General features: G+C 43.7%; 1 protein-coding gene across 2 annotated transcripts in view; it reads left to right on the top strand.

Annotated features, from left to right (window-relative positions):
- Window positions 1–6426, top strand: part of RASA3 (RAS p21 protein activator 3) — a 128815-nt gene extending 122389 nt beyond the window's left edge. For both annotated transcript variants that reach the window (XM_051772740.1, XM_051772739.1), the window contains 4 exons: window positions 1014–1225; window positions 2001–2104; window positions 3805–3988; window positions 4572–6426. In XM_051772740.1, coding sequence (XP_051628700.1) covers window positions 1014–1225; window positions 2001–2104; window positions 3805–3988; window positions 4572–4647 — 576 coding nt within the window. In that variant the 3' untranslated portion in view covers window positions 4648–6426. The remainder of the gene's footprint in view (window positions 1–1013; window positions 1226–2000; window positions 2105–3804; window positions 3989–4571) is intronic.
- Window positions 6427–19021: the final 12595 nt, after the last annotated feature.

Below are 19021 nucleotides of genomic sequence, written 5' to 3'. Positions count from 1 at the left end.
TTTTTGTTGTTTTGGGGTTTTTGTGTGTGGGTGTGTCTCTCTGGTTTTCTTTTTAAAGTAGCACAGAAAACCAGCTTTTTGGAAGATTATATTACTTATGATATGGGCAAGGTAATGTCTAATCATTTGAATAATCAAAGGAAGAAGTAGAGGGGGAAGGATAATTTAGGAATACCTGAGAGAGAGCAGAAAACACATTAAAATTAAGTATTCACAGAAGCTAGAGGAAATGAAAATGGTTGATATTTGTCTTTCCAAAATTTGCAGTTCAGATCACTAACTTGAACTTAGTGCATGATCAGTGTAATCAAGCAATAAGGCTGTGCATCAAAAACTTGCTTCTTCAAGAGGAGGAAACTAACAGCCATTTTAGGTTGCAAGCTGTTTTGAACAGGCCAGAGAGCTCTAGTTTAGATTTTAGATGCCCAACCCATAATACAGAACTACTGTGTAATTATTTGAACCACCTGATGTTCAATTAAAGAGAAGCACTATTGATGGGTTTTTCTAATAGCAGCTATAGTTGGAAACAGAAGCATGGAAGTTACTAAAAGCTAAGAGTCACACTGAAATAGGTATTAAGGACTAGAGAAATGGCAATGCTAAAGCAAAGCTGTTCACTAAGGCTGCATCCAAACTCTTGATTTTCTCTTTTCTGTCTCCTGCTGACTAGCATTTCCTTTTAGGCCAGCACTGGGTTCCTCTGTCAGCCTTCCAAAACTTGGAGCTGCAGCATTACTAAAATTGCATCCCCAAGGCTGACAACAAATCTTTTTGAGACCCAACCATCAAGTTGATATTAGCTGTTTGTAAATCATCTCCTGCAGGAATGGTATCTTACTCCTTGTACCAAGTGAAAGGTCTTGTTCTTTTAAGGGCACGTTTGCTGCTTGGTTTTGTGTCGAAATCTGTTTATCGGTGCATTCTTTCAGTATGCTGTGTTTTTCCTCTGATAAATCTTCACTCTGAATCTAGTCTTAGGTTCACGGATTCTTTCTGTGGCTTATTTGCAGATGTTCCAGGTGATCCAGCCTGAAAGAAGAGTCCTGTATATCCAAGCAAATAATTGTGTGGAGGCCAAGGACTGGATTGATATCCTCACCAAAGTTAGCCAGTGCAACAAGAAGCGCCTTACGGTCTACCATCCCTCTGCCTATCTTAATGGCCACTGGCTTTGCTGTAAAGCTACTGCAGACAATACTCCTGGCTGCACACCCTGCACAGGGTAAGGATTGGTAACATGCCAGTAGTCCGGGTCCTGCCCTGGGTGTGCATGTCTCTGCAGGGTGACTTGCAGGTGTGCAGGTACCAAGGAGATCTGCCAGGTGTGCAGGTGTCATAGTGGTTTCAGAGGCCATTTTTATTGGTGTTTCTGATACTGTCAGTGTCGGCATGTCTTCATCAAAATCTTGACGTTTTTAGAGTTAAAGACAGTGATAGGAGTTGACTGAGGGATAAGATATTTTGGTTCTGATTCACCTGCCATTAATAAAATCCCTTCAAGGTCCTGTTTGCAAATTCCTGGAACAATCATGTGCTGATAGATTTAGTTCTAAACTGAACTTTTTCTAAGGGGCCAATCCATGCTGTCTGATAAATGAAGACATACTGTCTGGTTTGTAAGAAACAGTTTTCATCTAAACTGAGAGAAGTAAGAAGTCTGTAGTGGTAGTTAGTCTCAGAATGTAAGACCTGGATGGTTGGAAATTCAGTGCTTTGGCTCCTCCATCTGGTTATAGCAGACTAATTCACCAAAATATCTGGAGATTGATACAGCCTTTCCCTTCAAGTCAGAGTGAAAGCATGCTGGATAAATACAGGCATAAAGAAATTTGAACTTGTCTACTTCTTCTTTGGGGGAATATAGAAAGTTTGAGCTCTATTGCACACAATCTGTTGGCTTTCATGAGTACTCACTTTTACTTTCTTTCTTGTTAAGTGCTTTTTTTTTGCCATTATATACTGTTTAGCATATAACTTCTGTTCTTGATGCCTTGCAGAGGCCTGCCAGCAAATATACAACTGGACATAGATGGAGATAGAGAAACTGAGCGCATCTACTCTCTTTTCAACTTGTATATGCCAAAATTGGAGAAAATGCAAGGTGAGAATAAAAGATCACTGCATCTCCAATACACTTATGAAAGCAAAAATACCCATGAAATGTTCTAGCTAGACTGGCCTTGCAAGTCACATCCAAGAACACAGTGGCCATTTCCCTTGTTTCCCCTTCTGTTGTCTTGAGGCAGTTGTGTGAATTATTCTTGGTGCAGTGTGCAGTCTCATGGTCTGTTAGAAGTTCTTTGCGTAATAACAGTTGTTTGAAATATGGTCTTAACCACATCATCCTAAAATAGCATAGACACAGAGCGTTGCTTGGATGCTCTGAATTGACAAATCACAACCAGCACTGAAACAGAAGTTTACTGATCCTGACAAGAAGCAAAGTTGAGGTTTCAGTGGAATATGGTTTTGTGTTACCAGAAGTCATGTGCACATTCCCTGATTCAGATCTCAAGAACAGGCTGGATACAAATGGTTTCTTCAGGAAGGCTCTTTTTGAATTACCTGTCAAGGATGACCTGTAGATGTCTGTGAAATGTTGAAAAGTGGAGTTTTGTCTGGGAAACCCTCAGGAGCTGAGAGGAACAGAGATGTGATGTAAAGGAAAAAGAAAGAAGAGAAAGCAGAGGAAGTTGGTACTAGTAGGCATGCCAAGAAAAGTATCCAGTGTACACAGTGCCAGACTTGAAATCCCAGTTTAGCACAGGGAGTGGTGGGGAAGCCTTCACTGTGGCACTGATCTTTAAATAGGACTTCATTTTAAAATATGAGATAAGCTAGTGGTGTCAAACACACAGATTGGAAAGCACTTCAATCTGTTCCTGGCTACTGTGCAATTGCAAACTTAAGATTACCACCACTTCCGAACTGTCTGAACCAGTGCCCAGCTTTCCCCTGTTCTGAATCCTCATTACCAGAGCCAGCATCAAGTTTTGGCACTAGGGAAAAGGACGCAGGTCTGGTGCAGACAGTGCAGCAGGGGGAAGGGAATTTGAAAGCTGAAACTGAGACAGCAGTAGTTAGAAAGCTAGGGAAAAAGAGAGACAAAGCAAAATATTATCTTTTCCCCTTGGCTACAGTGCAGGAGTAGATCACACAGGGAATATGTTACAATTGTTCACGTGTAGTCAGTGTCCGTATATCTTAGCCAGGAAGGTTCCCTGTTAAGATCAGAAAGTAGTGTAACTTTCCCCCTCTAAATATCTCATTAAGAAGGCAGTAATCATGGCATGTTGTGCTTATTGTATTAATCTTTTAGGGGTCATGTGGTAAAACATTACTTCTTCAGCCTGTAATGGTTTGGAATTCAGTCTGTACTTGCTGCTTAGGGATGGAACCTGTCACAAGTGAATACTTGACTTTGCCACTGTGCTGCAGGGTTGGCCTGCTCAGAGTCAGGCCAGTGTCAGTTTCCAGACTGTGCATGGGGTACTGCTAAATGGTCATGGACACGAAAGCATCGCCTGTGCAGTGAAGGAAAACTTCCCACCAAGCCAGTTGCTGCCCTTTCTGTATGAGATGAAGAGGAGGGAACAGACATGGGACAAGCCTCTGTGTCTACCAATAACCCAGCAAAAGGACAGAGAACTTCTGTAGATGTCAGCCACAGTTCTGTGGTGGTCATACAGAAGCAAACCAAGGAACTGTATGAACCCCAGAACGGAGTATTTTTAGTCTGCATGTGTTACTCTTTTCCCTGCTGTCTGATATCTATTCCTGGACTTTATTTTTTTTCTCCAGAGGCCTGTGGCAGCAAATCTGTGTATGATGGACCTGAAGAGGAAGAATATTCTACATTCATCATTGATGACCCTAAGGAGACGTATAAAACACTAAAGCTGATTATTGAAGGTGTTGCAACTTTAGAGCAGGAACATGCTCAGTATAAGAGGGATAAATTTAAGAAGACAAAGTATGGAAGCCAGTAAGTATAATGGGTGTTGAAACAGGGGAACAGTCCTGAGAAATGGTATTTCCCTTGCTTATGTTCTGACCTTCACCATATTTTGTCCAAAGAAGATCCTGTAAATACATGCAAAGTAGGACTATGACTTTGGAATGATATCACCATATTTTAAAGAACTGCAAGGAATTTTTAAATGCTTGATTTTTATGCAGTTTCATTAATTTAAAAAAAAGTGTGGATTTGTTACATTGTTGTTTTTAAAATTTGAACATCGGCTGAGCACTTAATAACAGAATATAAATGTATTTACCAACTTATCTTGGAGAGTTGGTTTAAAAATGGAAAGAGTTGTTGATACAACCACATGAACCTATTTTGTGTACGCATAAATAAAGCATTCTGCATATAACTGACAAAAAAGAGGATCAAGTCCATCAGTCAGTTCTTCTAGGTGAAGTAAGATGCAGCATTATCCTTACAATTATAATTTTGAAAATCAAACTTGGGGAAAAAGCTTTGTCTGTTCCACTTTCTGCTCTGCGATTTTCATGTCCTGATAGAAAACTTTATAGTACTTTTTTTTCTTTTTTTTTTTTTTTAGGGAACATCCCATTGGTGACAAGAGCTTCCAGACATACATCAGGCAACAATCAGAGATCTCAGCACATTCCATATGAAGTACAAAGGAAATCAGAGGACAGTGCTGAAGGGTTGTTCAGTGAAGCTAAATAGCAAAACAAAAGGGAAGCCACACATGTAGCAAAATGTATGGATAAGTGTCAAGCTTACAAACTTTGAGACTTGGTAAACGTATTCTCTTTTCAAGAAACTGTTATAATATTTGCTATGCACTTTATTCATCTGGTTATTGACAGATGATAAAACTCTGCCTTCTAGGCAGTTGTTGTCATGTGTATTTTTGAATTTGCTTTGGTTTCTCGGAATCTAGTGATCAGTTCAATGATCAAGGTGTGTGGACTTCATCTTGACAACTCCCATGCGATTTGTTATGTTTTGGAAACCAAGCATGCTGCTAATATGCAGCATTTTCTAGAATGGTTGTTTGTTACTGTTTTTTGTTCCTGATTAATGTATATTATGCCACACTCCTGCGTGCTCTCTTAGGAAAAGCTTAGTAACAGTTTACTTTTAATGCCTGCATTTAGAAAAGAAGCAGAGAAAAAACCCTCTGGTGTAATCTCTTGCATTGTAGCTTGTATTCTGAGCAGGCCAAGGAGAAGGCCTTTTGTTTTTTACAGCAGCGTAATTTTTGCTAACCGTGCACAGTTTTTAATAGAAATTCAGATGTGAATGGTACTCTTGATATTTTTGAGATACTAAGTCATTTCTCCAGGCACATTCAGCAGACTGGTTTTGAAGATGCAATCTCAGTGGTATAATAAAACTGACTGTCATAAATATGAGTAAGAAAGAAATGAACTCACGTCAAAGCTACTTGTATCTCTTATGCAGTCCAATGAACAGTAATCTTTGAAAGTCTGCCAACTGAAAGGCAAAGTAAGCTGGTTTTGATGACCTTTTACCACCACAGTGAGAATAGAATACAAATCTGGCAGATGAGACACGCTGATTCCTGGGCACAAAAGTAGTCAAGATGGATTTTCTCTGAAAGGTTGTTTATGTACTGGAGTCCATGCTATCCTAGTACCACTTGCTTTTCTGGAAAATAGATTTCTACTTTTCCAAAAATGTTTTTAAATACTTTTTAAAAGAGATTTGTTAAAGGATATTTAGTATATTAACACACATAATGGTAACTTGTTAATATTCTGAGGGTAGTGAAAATGGAATGAGCTGTGTATCTCACTAATACCAACAAAAGTCATTAAGAAGGGGAATAAAGATCTGCTAAATATAAAATACATATTTATGTATGCTGTTTAGTTGTACACCGTATTTTTTCTCTGTGTAAGGGTCTGATAAACAAACATCTAGCTTTGATGGCTTGGAAGCCTGCATGATGAACTTTAGGCCACTGTGGGGTAGAAGCTAGTACTGGTTTTAAACTGAATTGGATCAGAAAGCATTGAACTATTAGTTTAATGTGAAGATGTCTGTGTCTTTGCTTCAGGTGTTACAGAGTAATTCTTAACTGTGTCCTCATTGCATCTGACATGATTTAAGAAGGCTGAAGTACTTTGAAATGCCTCTGTTTGTTAGTGATGCTCTTAGGAATGAGGTTTTCTTTTTGTTTGCATATATGGTAGACCACCTCCTAGTAGATGATATATGATCTTTTATTCATTTTCACCCAGCAGACTGGGGAAAGGGAAGTAATGATGCATTGCAAAGATGCATTTTGGACTCCAAGCTTTTAGCTGCCATGAACTGCAATTTTTAACATGTATTTGTAACTTAATATTGTTTATAAAATACTAATGACCTGTAATGTGTGTTCTACTTGCCAATTAAAAGAAATGTTTTATTTCTGAAAACCATGTCCCCATTTGGAGTCTGTTTAAATTCACAGTGGCCACCAGTGTGCCTGTTGGCACAGCATCTGCTGTTCAGAGTTGGATCATGGATGGAGATCTTGTGAGTGTAAACCAATCTCTGTTTGGACTGCTGAGTCCTATCCTCTCTCCTCTTCCCATCACCACCCACCCTTTTCTTGTCAGTATTGCACCAGTGAACCAGACTGGGCACCTGAGCCAGCCATAAACTGCTGTAGCAAAGAAAGCAGTTATTGCTCAGCTAGATCAGCGTTTTGAACTGGTTCCTTGCATTACTGCGCAGCTGTTGCTGCTGCAAGGGAGGGGTGAGACCATATTAAAAGACCAAGAGGAAAGAACTGAGAGCACAACACCTTTCATGCATATTGATTGGCTCATGGACCTATGGACCCACTACCTTTCTGGTTAGGACCTGTTCTTTGACAAAACCATGGACATGCTGAGGTTTGTGCAAGTCAGACTTCTGGGGCTTACCAGTCCTGTCTGGATACTCATGTGCATTGAGCTTTGGCTCTGAGATGTTGTGTGACAAGCTGCACACACTGGTTCTGTTGGGGAATGTTTGCAGAAAAGCTGGGAAACAGCCCCTTCAGGATAGAAAGCTGTTGACTGGTTCATTCAGGGCGTGTTCATTCAGCTTATGTTCAGGGTTAGTTCCACCACTGTAGCAGGTGCTGTCTCCAGAACACAGGCATGTTCTTCTGAGAAACCTGGGGGAAGAGCTACTGTAAGCAGTAGTGGTTTAACAGATAAACCACATCCAGGAACAAAAACCAAACTGATGGTGAAGACACCTCACTAGTGTCTTGGTGAAGGTGAGCTTGACCACAATTGCACAAGTGTGGGTTTTTGCTGAGGAACTGTAATCCTTGTTTTAAAAACCAAGTTTTACGTAAGATGAGGTTATAAACTGACACAGGATTTGTGAGAAATGAGCAGAGCTAAATGCGAAGCTATTGTAACATCATTTCCAGGTCTGTCTCTTTTTCACTCTCTCTTACCCGGTATATACAATCATTTTGTTCTCCTGGTAACATGTCTAAGCTTAAGTCAATAGAAAATCTGTGAAAGCTGCTTCTCTTATGACATAACACATTTGGTGAGGGGGTTGTGTTAAAACTGGGCTTCTGATACTTGCTTAGCCTCTGTCTCCTGTCTGTCTGCAGCATATGTTTCTGATATCTTCAGAAACACTCAGCAAATCATGCCCACAAGAGAAATTACTTGATTGGGACACTTGGGACAGCATCCCTTATATCTAGAATGAAGAAAATAACATTAAAAAAAAAGCATGGGCATAAGTAGGCATGTCAGATCAGCTTTCTTTCCTTCTCTGTCCCAGCCTGAAAGGCAATAAAATTATTTTTGACAGGAAAAATAATTAGTAGCCGGGCTGTTTTGTCTGGGGACTCCCAATGCCAAAGCAGTTCCCCATGCCTGTTTTCTCCCTTGCTGGACCAATGTGCTAAGGCAGGGATGCTGTGGTGATGGGACCCAAAGATCTAAGTTGCTGGCTCTGTGACACAGCTGTCTGGGGCACCTGAATATTTATGTGATTCCTATCTCCATTCCCTGTCTGCTATACTCCATGCAGTTTCAAGGAGGTAATTGCAGCTTCTACAAACAGCTGTGTGAGAAACTGGCCTGGATAGCAGGAGAATATGTGAACCCTGCCAGCCCCCATTATTAGGTCCAGGAAATGAATGCTGCAGGAGGGATATGGTGTAAGGAAGTCCCAGAGGCTGGGGCTGATACTGGGTGGTACTTGGAGATAAAGAATAGCATCTTCCCATGAGCCACCATCTGTATGCATTAAAGCCAGAGACAAAGGCCAGCAGGGCTGACTGAAGACATTTCTTTTTGGCTTTTGGGCTACTGTCATGTAACAGTAAATTATTCCAAAACTTGAGCGGGTACCAAGGAACAGAAGAGATTTTAAAACAATTGCTGTATTCCTATGTGGGTAAGATTCTGGATCTAGTCTGTGTAAGAAAAGACTGGGAAGAGCAGTCATCAATCAAATAATTGTTCCAGGTTTCTAAAATAACTAAAATAGGATCCTGGGAGATTCATCTTGAGGATAGAAACCTTGACATCCTAACTTGCAAAAAAAAATCACACATACCTTTCCATTTCAGTCCCTGGTTTTGATCTGCTATTCCATTTGAGCCACTCTGATTTACCTGAAAATTTCAAATCATTGGGTTTACTGTGTTTATGCAGAGTTGTTACTTCCAACCACAGAGTTGCCTGGTGTTAGCAGGTTTACCTGTAAAGATAATGTGGATGTGTTCATTACAAAAGGCTCACCAGTAGCCGGGGTTAAACATAAGAAATGTTTAAATGGTGAAAAGGGAAATTGGCGTTTTACTATTTTGAAAACACTGCTATGCTGCATCTTACCAAGAACGTACCCTAGGTGTACATGGATCCGGTTGGTATTGAGGGCGAATTACAGAATCACAGAATATGTTGAGTTGGAAGGGACCCACAAGGATCATCGACTTCAACTCTCAGCCCTGCACAGGATCATCCCCAAGAGTCACACCATGTGCCTGAGAGTATCATCCAAATGCTTCTTGAACTCTGGCAGGCTTGGTGCTGTGACCACTTCCCTGGGGAGCCTGTTCCAGTGCCCAACCACCCTCTGGGTGAAAAACCTTATTCTACTATCCAACCTAAACCTTTCCTGACACAACATCAGGCCATTCCCTTGGGTCCTGTCACTGGTCACCACACAGAAGAGATCGGTGTCTGCCCCTCCTCTTCCTCTCATGAGGAAATTGTAGACTGCAATGAGGTCTCCCCTCAGTCTCCTCTTCTCCAGGCTGAATAGACCAAGTGTCCTCAGCCACTCCACATCCAGCTTCCCCCCACGGCCCTTCACCATCTTTGTTGCCCTCCTTTAGACACACTCTAACAGCTTAATATCTTTTTTATAACAGTGACCAAAACTGCCACAATATTCAAGGTGAGGCCGAACCAGCGCAGAGCAGAGCGGGACAGTCCCCTCCCTTGAACAGCTGGGGATGCTTTGCCTGATGCCCCTCAGGACACAGTTGGCCCTCCTGGCTGCCAGGGCACTGCTGACTCATATTCAACTTACCATCAACCAGAACCCCCAGGTCCCTTTCCCTGGCACTGCTTTCCAGCATCTCATTCCCCAGTCTGTATGTCCCATCCCAGGTGCAGAATCCGACACTTCCCCTTGTTGAACTTCATATTGGTGATTGCCCAGTCCTCTAATTTGTTGAGGTCTCTCTGCAGGGTCTCCCTGCCTTTGAGGGAATCAGCAGCTCCTCCCAGTTTTGTATCATCTGCAGACTTGCTTAGCATCCCTTCCAGTCCTGTGTCCAAGTCCTTTATGAAGATGTTGAAGAGCACAGGGCCCAAGATGGAGCCCTGTGGAACCCCCCTAGTCACAGGTCACCAGTCTGTTGTTACCCCATTCACTGTTACCCTCTGTGCTCGACCTGTGAGCCAATTGCTTACCCACCAAATGATGTGTTTATCCAGCTGTGTGCTGGACATTTTGTCCAGAAGGATCCTGTGAGAGACAGTATCAAAAGCTTTACTGAAATCCAAAAAGATTACGTCAACTGGCTTCCCTTGATCAACTAGGTGGGTTACTTTGTCATAAAAGGAAATCAGGTTTGATAAGCAGAACTTTCCTCTCATGTGACCAATGACTATGTTGGCTTTCAGGTGTTTTTCAATACCTACCAGAATAATCTTCTCCATAACTTTACCAGGCACTGAAGTAAGGCTGACAGGCCTGTAGCTTCCGGGGTCCTCCTCCTTGAAAACTGGGGCAGCGTTGGCCAGCTTCTAGTCAGCTGGGACCTTGCCAGATTCCCAAGACCACTGAAAAATTTTCTCAAGTGTGAGGCCCGAGTGGTGTCTGACTTATTTTACAAAATTGACTCATAATTTTTAACCTCTGTCACAGTTGCACTGTTCTGTTCTGAAGCTGTCAAAAGAAAATATGGGTTTTATTATTCACTTGAGGCCACAACAAAAATACTGCCTAGATATGGACTCTCACATGCAAATAAGTAAGTTTTGATAGAGGTGACGGCAGTGCACGGGATTGACGTCATGTACCAAAGGTAAATTTATTTGATTAAGAAAGGCACTTCGTATAAATGTAGCCATGTATTTCTCTGGGGGTGGAAACTAATATTGTAGTTACCATGTTTCTGTAGAGAAATCTGATAATGGGAATAAAATAAGTTACTTTTATGAATTATAGGGAAAGAAAAAGGGAAATATTTGATGAAAACAGAAACTGCATACAATAAAAGGAGGGACTACCTTCTGGTTTGCTTACTTTAGCAAGTTTTTCTGCCTTTCAGCTTAGCTATAATTCCTATTTCTCATCCTCTACAGAACCTATCCTTTGGCAACCATGACATTCTATGCATGTGATGGAAATGACTCAAGAGGCTCACAGCTGAGAAAAACTACTTTAAAAATAGAGAGACTCATCTGTGATGTCTGGAGATGCAAATGCTTTGCCTCCTGCTGTGCCACAGTGTTCTGAGAACAACTCCATGGTATATTTCCTCTTGTGGTAAGGCCCCCTTGAAGAGATTCCTGCTCCCTGCCCTGGCTGTGGTTCAGCATCCCATTAATAACACTGATGCAACTGAATCAGTGAAACAGCTGGTTGTTGTTAAAAAAAAGAGGAGATTTTGAAAAACCTGGACCATCTACCTGACCAGGTTTACAGCAGTCTCACAAACACTTGCGTCAGCGCACCTAATGAGTTGGGAACAAGCCACCCAAACAGCTTTGCCACCAGAAGGAATGTGTCTCCCTGCTATGCTCCAAATCCATTTGCTTCCAGCACCATCTCAGCTCACGCTCCCTATTGGAATCAGCAACATGCAGCACTGTCTGTTATAGGACTTTCTTCTGAAACCAGTATTGCCTGCATACATATTCCCTCCCCCCAAATATGTGCTGTTGTTTAGGTGACCACCTTTCTCATCTTCATCTTTTGTATTGTCTACATATACAGGCGGGCAGCTGCCCGGGAGTCCCGCTGTTGTTCTAGTCTGAGAAGTGGGCAAAATCAGAGAGAAATTCAGCTATGAGATATGGTTCTTCCTGCTGGCACAGTACCATGTTTCCTTCAGGGTTTATCAAGGAGCTGGACCTGTGGTAGTTGCTCTGGCACCCTCCCCACAGCCCTTTGCTGCCCTGAATTTCCCTGGTGAAGATTGCCACAGGCTCAAAGGCAGGTTTCCCACTCAACATGTGGCCTGAACTTCTTTGTCTGAAAATTGTCATTCTTCTTCTTTACAGAGAAGTCACCTTTGTATGATTTCTGCCAAAAGTACCGGGAAGAGGGAATGGTAAACAAAAAACCCTTGCAGAGAGTAGTTTGGAGAACCCTCTGAGGGGACTTGGCACTGATTCTCACCAGAGAGTAGCTGATATCCAAGTTATATCTGTGTCAGAAAGACATGGCTGATGCTTTTGCTTTATTTAGAAGTTGTGAGTGCAGAAGAGAGTGGATGAAGAATCTGGCAGTCCTGGGCAGATAGTGTCAGTCAGACACATTAAGAGGAGGAAGGTATGGAAATGCTCAAGAAGACTGGAGGGAGGCAGGACCCATCTTCCTGGGTTGAAAGGGGCCAAGTGCTCTGGTGTTTGAGAGCCTGTTAAGCAAGAGCCAAGGGGCTTTGGGCAGGCTCAAGCACAAGAATTGGAACTGGTTTTGCCCACGGGGTTCTGAAAGCTGAATGGTGCTCCCTTAATTAAACTGCTCAGTAATTCATCTTCTCTGCCTCTTTCTTCCGCTTAAGTAATTCATGTTGTGAGGGAGAGCTGTTGGTTTCTGTCACGTTCCTCAGAGCAACACCTGGCTGAAAACCCTATAAGCCACCACACAGACACGTGTACATGGACCACCTGCAGCTGCCTGGGGCCAGCAAGGAGGAGAGTGGGGCACTTTCCTGGCTCCCTGCAGGTGGGTGCTGCAGGGCAGGGCTGCTGAAAGTCCCTCTGGGCTCTGTAGGCAAGGTTCCTCTGTCCAGCACAACTTATTTGCCTGCCTTCCTTGGCCCTGCCCCTCTAAAACTATCCCCATCTCTTCTCCTCACCTGGTTCCTGGGGAGAGTAGATGGAGACAGACCCTGCTTACCAGCAACTTCCTCTTCTCCAAAGTGCCAGGCCCAGCCAGCTGCCCCTCCTAATTTCTCAGACCTTGTGTTCACTACTGCCCCAGTCCTGGTTGCCACCATTAATTAGAGAATCACTGAAAGACTCAGTGTGGAAGGGACCTCTGGGGTACCTCTCATCCCACCTGTCCCTCAGATCATATCTTCTGACTGTTCCTGATAGTACCTCTGTCTGTGAGACAGCACCACTGTCTTCACTTGGTCAAGGATGTCACTTGGGCAGTTATTCAACAGTGCAGTGGAGGTGGAAGGAAACTGATGACCTCCTGTGGAGTTTTTTTTAATTCCCTTACAAATCAAATAATTTCAGTGCTGCTTGGAGGTAATGGGGTTCAAAGGTATTTTCATACCGTAGACAGTTATGCCAGCATCCTTGCCTGTAAAATTTCACTTAGCTGAGTATTTGTATATGGCAGGCGCTGAGCATTCAAAAATGGACATTAGGGGCTTTGGAACTGCTTTAACCAGAAGTGGGTTTTCTTTTATAGTGGATGGGGAATGATGTTCTTCTGAATATGTTCAGCACTGTTAGAGTGTTACTTAACCAGACGATCTCTGATGTGTTGTTGACATCCACGAGAAACAAGATTTGTATTCTAAATTAATTGAATAACAGCCATAAGACAAAAAAGATGCCATCTGTCTCTCCAAATGTAGATGTCCACCATGTAGATGCTGATATTTCAGTTAGTTACTCATCCTCTAGTAGTCAGGGGAAAGAGAGAAACCCCTTTAAAGTGTAATTCACAATACACTTCAGAATGTTTACTTCAGGATGAAATTAATCAAACCCTAAAAATTTTCAGTTTCATTCTGTTGACCAGAAAGAACCTGGCACGATCTCTTACAATAAAGTCGTCTGAAGCTGGTGAGATGAACCCTACCCAGGGTGACAGGAGGGAAGCCCAGCTGCTGTGATGTGCATTGTCACTCTTTACTCTTCTTTACTTACCCTCCCTGTGCAACCAGTGATTTTCTTGCAAGCATGATCTCCTCACAGTTTTCCCCTCCTGCCTTTGGTGCCACAGGGATGGCTGAGGCCGCTAGATGGGGGTGCAGGATCTCATGCAGGATCCGTCCCACAACCCTGAGGCCCTGCTCAGCTGCTGTTTAGCAGCTATCCCAAACAGGAGAAGTCTGCGAGCACCAGCGCAGAGTCTGTGCACTGCCGGCTCAGCTGGTGCCACATGACTGACTCAGGCAGGGTGTGAGCCCACCGTGGGTTCCTGCTACTTGCCAGAACATGCTCTGCAGGCTCCAACTGTGTTGTTTTCCTTCTACCTGCCATGGCGGGACAGGACAACACCTGGTCAGGTAAAAGCTGGGGCTGCTCCAACAGCACCTCATGCACCATTAAGGCTGCTAGGACAAAATACCCCCCCCCAAACAAGCTTTAACTGGCAGATTGAGTCTGGGCAAAGAGGTTCAAGCCTTGTGTGGTGTGTTCACTGGGCTTTCAATTGCGTACTTGAGCCAAATAGGATATTCCTTCTTGGCAGAGGGCAGCCAGACAAAAAAGGTAAATTCCTCACTGCCTCAGCACTGTCAAACAGATCAAAATGGGGAGGATGGCAATTCTCATATGGTATCACTTAGATCTAGAGCATCCAAGAATTTCCTAGTTATTGCTTTCAATTTACTTCATACTTATCGTTGTATTGATCTTATTCTAAGAATTTCTGCTCTACGAATTAGCCAGTTTTGTCCTCTTTTTCAAAGTGGGAAGAGAAACATGTTTGAGTAGGTGAGCTGCACATCCTAATTGTTAAGCTCACACTAGGAAGTGACTGTATATTTAATTCCCCAGTGCCACAAGCAGCTCCTGTGGTGTGGATCACAGCTTGGGAAACACAGAGCTACCGATGGCCCTGTGGTCATTTCTGGGATGACTGGTAAGAAAAGCCAAGGCCACGGGGCCTTACAGCATTAATACAGTAACCATCGCATCCATGTTAGAGCTGGCCCAAAGGATTTATGTTCTGAAAAAAAGGTTTCTCAAAAATATGAAGGATACCGGCATTCCTAAATTTGAAAGTGGTGATATCCTCCTATTGTGTTTGAAAGCACTAGCAAAACAAGGATACTACTATATTTGATCAATCTTGTGAGTCCGGTGAATTATTCTTTAGAGGCCCTCAGCTGTCTGACCAAGAACTTCCTTAACACACAGTAAGTATCCTTTGTACCTTACTGTTTTGTTTCCAGGGATCAGATGGGGTTATCAGCAGTACAGAGTCCTTAGTAGAGAGCTGCTGTCAAACCATCTCTGTCTCTGCCCTGGTGTCCAGGCACCAGAGAAGCTGGGCTGCCTCCGAGGCTGGATGAGGCAGGAGAGAGAAGGAACAGTGCTAAACAGGCAGCCATGTCTTGGGAGCCGCTCAGACCTGGTCTGGGGAGGGATCTGGACCTCAGCTGGACAGAGGAGAAACGCTCTCCACCATCTTTTTTTCACATCCCCTTCCTGGCATCAGACCTCTTCCCTGGCACACCTTAACCCAAACCTGAACTTCCCCAGTCCCTTCTGCTGTCACCATCCTCCTGTGGCATTGGAGGTGGCTGCTGACAGCAATCCTAGAAGGAGCAGATCCTGCTCCCCATAGGCTCCTAGCCACTAACTTTCAGGACTGTGTGAGCCCAGAAAGTTTGCCAGAGGGATGTGCCTGTCTGGCACTGGTGAGGCTATGGAGCACCTCTCCAGGGCACATCCTGGAAGAGGAAGTATAAATCATGCTGGCTGTGTGGCTTCCCCCCCACCCTGCCATGCAGATCAGCTGATCCCTTTTTGTTTGCACTGTGTGTTTTTTCCCTGGAAGGCACGTGATGCTTAATCTGCATTTCTTCGTAAGAAATGTTTGCCTGAGTTTTGAGCCAACACTTGGACCTGGGAGCAGAGCATTTCTCAGCCAGCTCCTCCTCTGCAACACCACTAAATAGCAGCAGTTTGTGCCTTTCTCCTGGGCAGACACTGGGTCAGGGATGGCCGGGGGTGGGCTGGCAGGAGCTGCATGCTTGTGGCACAGGCTGCTTTCAGCTACGTTGCCAGAGACTGGATGTTTTAGGCACTGGCTTGCTCAGATGTCTGTCTGCAGATGCTGGAGCATCTCATTCTTTACTGTGAGGGCTGACAAGGACCAGCTGGAAAGCAGATGCTAATTAAAACAGAAAAACAGAGCTTCAGCCTGGTTTCCCATATGTCCAGGGTGCCTTATACAGAGAACTAGCACTCATTATATGGTGCTGTGGTTGGTGCAGGGGGAGGCTGGAATCTCTAACGCTTCTTTCTAAAGAGCTACGCTGAAGCCAAGTTCCTTTTCCTTCAATGCATAGCTTTGTGTTTAAATGAATATCTGCTCTCACCCCATTTGCTACTGGTCTATCTCACATCTGTTTTTTGTGGTCTAAATTTTACCTTGTTCTTCCACTGGGGTCATTGCTTTTGTAATACAAAGCAACAGTTTTGCTGGGAAGGGCTGGGAGCACAGCAGAAAATTAGGTTCATCTTGCACCAGTGAAATGGGTTTGTGCTCAAACTACTCTTCTCAAAATGACCCAGTTGCAAATGCAAAAGCCTATGAGGGAAGAAGAAACCAGCATTAAATACAATATCCTTTCCTCTGCCATACATTTTGTTTCTCTTATGATAGACACAGGTAGATGATGCTGGAAGATTTACACTCAGCAGAAAGTGATGTGGCCATTTCCCACCAATGAGGGCTGTGTGTTACCGTACCTGTGTCCAAAGGCTGGTGAAAGCACTACTCTCCTAAAACTTTGCAGAAACATTTTCCATGACTGAGAAGCTCCCTGAGATCAGCAACTGAAAATGAAGAAAAGGGTGGGAGCATATTCAGCTGGGAGAAACCTGCTGGAGGTTAAATCTGCCTTTGCTGCTCTCCAGAGCATGCTGCTTTCATGGGTGAATGACAGTAGAGTTGCACGCTCTACGAGTGGATAAATTTTTGCTTTAAACACTCATCATAATGCTCTAGGTAAACCACCTCTTCCCAATGCAGTTAGAGCCCCACACCCAAAACCTCACCATCCAGATGTACTTTAGCCTGCTCTAGGATAGCTAAGATGTCCAGAAGTCTAGAGTTCAATAACAGAGGACTGTTCCCATCTCACTCAGGAGTAGGGATCTGGAAGTTGCTCTAGGAGACTTTTTTGGTACAGTGAGTGTATGAAACACTTATATTAGTCCAAGAGTCACAAACATTTCTCTCGTTAAATCCATTTTAAAAGCTCTATCCTTGGGGTTTTAAACTATCAGCAAATAAAACAAGACATGGATTCAGTTGTGGGGGCTTGGTGGATTATGCCTCACTCCCAGTAAGAGCTCCAGCACCCCACTGCCTCTTCTCCCCTAAGCCACTCTCTGGACTAAGAATCTGGGAGGCACAAGGGGAGTGTACATACATCCTCTTCACCGCAGGGATTCCACCTCACACAATCCCTGAGAGCTGCTGCTGGTGTCTCCCTGACTGAGCCCTAAGCAAACCCCAAGCACTTGCTCCTAAGCATGATGTGTTTGTGCTGTGGAAGTGGAGAAGTAGAGATGATCTGTCACTGCCTATAGAGTTCCTGACCCCAAGGAGCTGCTTCTGGAGCAAGTCCAGGGAACATGACTTCAGGGCCCCTGATGACCTGTGGAGTCACACAAGGTAAGTCATTGGAGCTGCTCATCATTCAGTTCACTTGAAGCAGAGAAGGAGCTGAGCATCCTGCTCAGCTTTCCTTAACGAGAGGAAGATCTCTGTGGTCTTAGACCCTTTCAAGTCCTGCCAAAACTGAAGGTTGGAATCTTGATCCAAAAAGCCCTGCTTGGCACAGGACAACAGTTCCCAAATTTCTCTGTTGACTACTCCATTTCTTGCTGAGAGCCACTGGCCTTACAAACCCTCTGGGCAATATGAGCTGGCATCTGTAAACCTCTGAGGTGGAAGGTGCAAAAACAGCCACAAACTTCACTATTGACACTGTTAAATTCAGTAGAGACAGATGCAGGAGAATTGCATGATGAGGGATATTTATGTACCTCTATCACACATGAGCATTCAGTAAATGCTCACTCACTGCCACTGCTGTCTGTGCTTGGTACATATCAACAGCACTGAATGGAGCTGTTGCAGTATCTTAGCCAGAGGACTATTTTTCACTGAAATATTCATAGGATTAGCAGAAACTAGAGTGTGAGCTTTCTGTCTGTCAGCTGGCCCTTCAGTGAGGGGGGTCTGAAAACGTCATGTCTGTTGAGTGTAAGAATTATGAAAGAAATGAGAAATCTGCCTTCCTTCAAAACCTCCCAGCAAACCTTCATACAGCCAGAGGGCTGAAGAGTCTGAGCAGTGCTGACCCCTGAGGGCTGCCACTTAGTCCTCAGTGGTGTAGGGCTGTCTGCAGCACAGCTGCTCTACCTCAGACTAAGGCATCCAAAATATGTTCCAAGATCACCATAGCTTTCCTTTCCACAGGGCTTGCCTCCATGTCAGCAGCCCTGTGGTGTTTATTGGAACTACAGATCATTTTCCACCTTATAAAGCATGAGGTTTGCTGTGGAGTAGTCTGTAGGCTGGGTAAAATCTCCCACTTACTCCATGTTTCTCTAGTAACATTTTCCCCTCTCTACCCTGCCTCCATCAATGGGACTGACATGTTTTGTTCCAAGTTACCAGGGTACATCTGCCAGCAGCTTTCCATGCTCATGGAAAGTCCTGCTGTATTCCTCAAAAGCACAACACTATCTCTTGCTGAAATCAAACAAGTCACTGAAAAGAAAAAAAAAGTGTATATCAGATACACCATCAGCAAACATTGGGTAATGCTTGTAGTTCCCCTGGCAGTGCTGCACAGAGAAGTAAATCTCATTGGATCTCAGCACAGCTTGTGTCCCTAGAAGCTTTGGAAAACATAATTTTATTTTCCTGATGTAAATAAATGTCTTTTGGGGCTGAAAAAGTTCATCTTATGTTCATGCAACCTCCTTGTAATGCCAAGAGTAGAGTTGCTTTAATTATTGCCTTTGAGTAGGTCTCATCAACCTTGCAGCTGAGGATGGAAACAGCTTTTCATCAGACAGTCTTCCTTTTTCTATTCTTTTCCCTGAGACCATTTTTATTGGAGGAAATATGTCACTTACAGCAATGGGCTTACGAGAGGCCAGGAAGGCATCTCTGCAAGCTGGATTTCTTCACCCTGTTCTGACCAGTGGATTTGCTTGGCAACAGTACACAAAAACAACACAAATAGCTGCCTTGGATGAAAGTGGACGTCCTGTAGGCCATGATTTGATGTTTTCCAGACAATGTCTCTGTCTGGCAGCAAACTGCACTCTTCTTCAATTCTTCAATGTCTTCAAGAGGTAGGTAATATCCAATGAAACCTTGTTGCCC

The sequence above is a fragment of the Manacus candei genome, unplaced genomic scaffold (genome assembly GCF_025592945.1).
Source record: "Manacus candei isolate 608988 ecotype Guabito, Panama unplaced genomic scaffold, ASM2559294v1 h1tg000159l, whole genome shotgun sequence".
Lineage (NCBI taxonomy): Eukaryota > Metazoa > Chordata > Aves > Passeriformes > Pipridae > Manacus > Manacus candei.
Note: the sequence above shows the minus strand (reverse complement) of the source record. Positions and strands in the feature narration are given on the sequence as shown.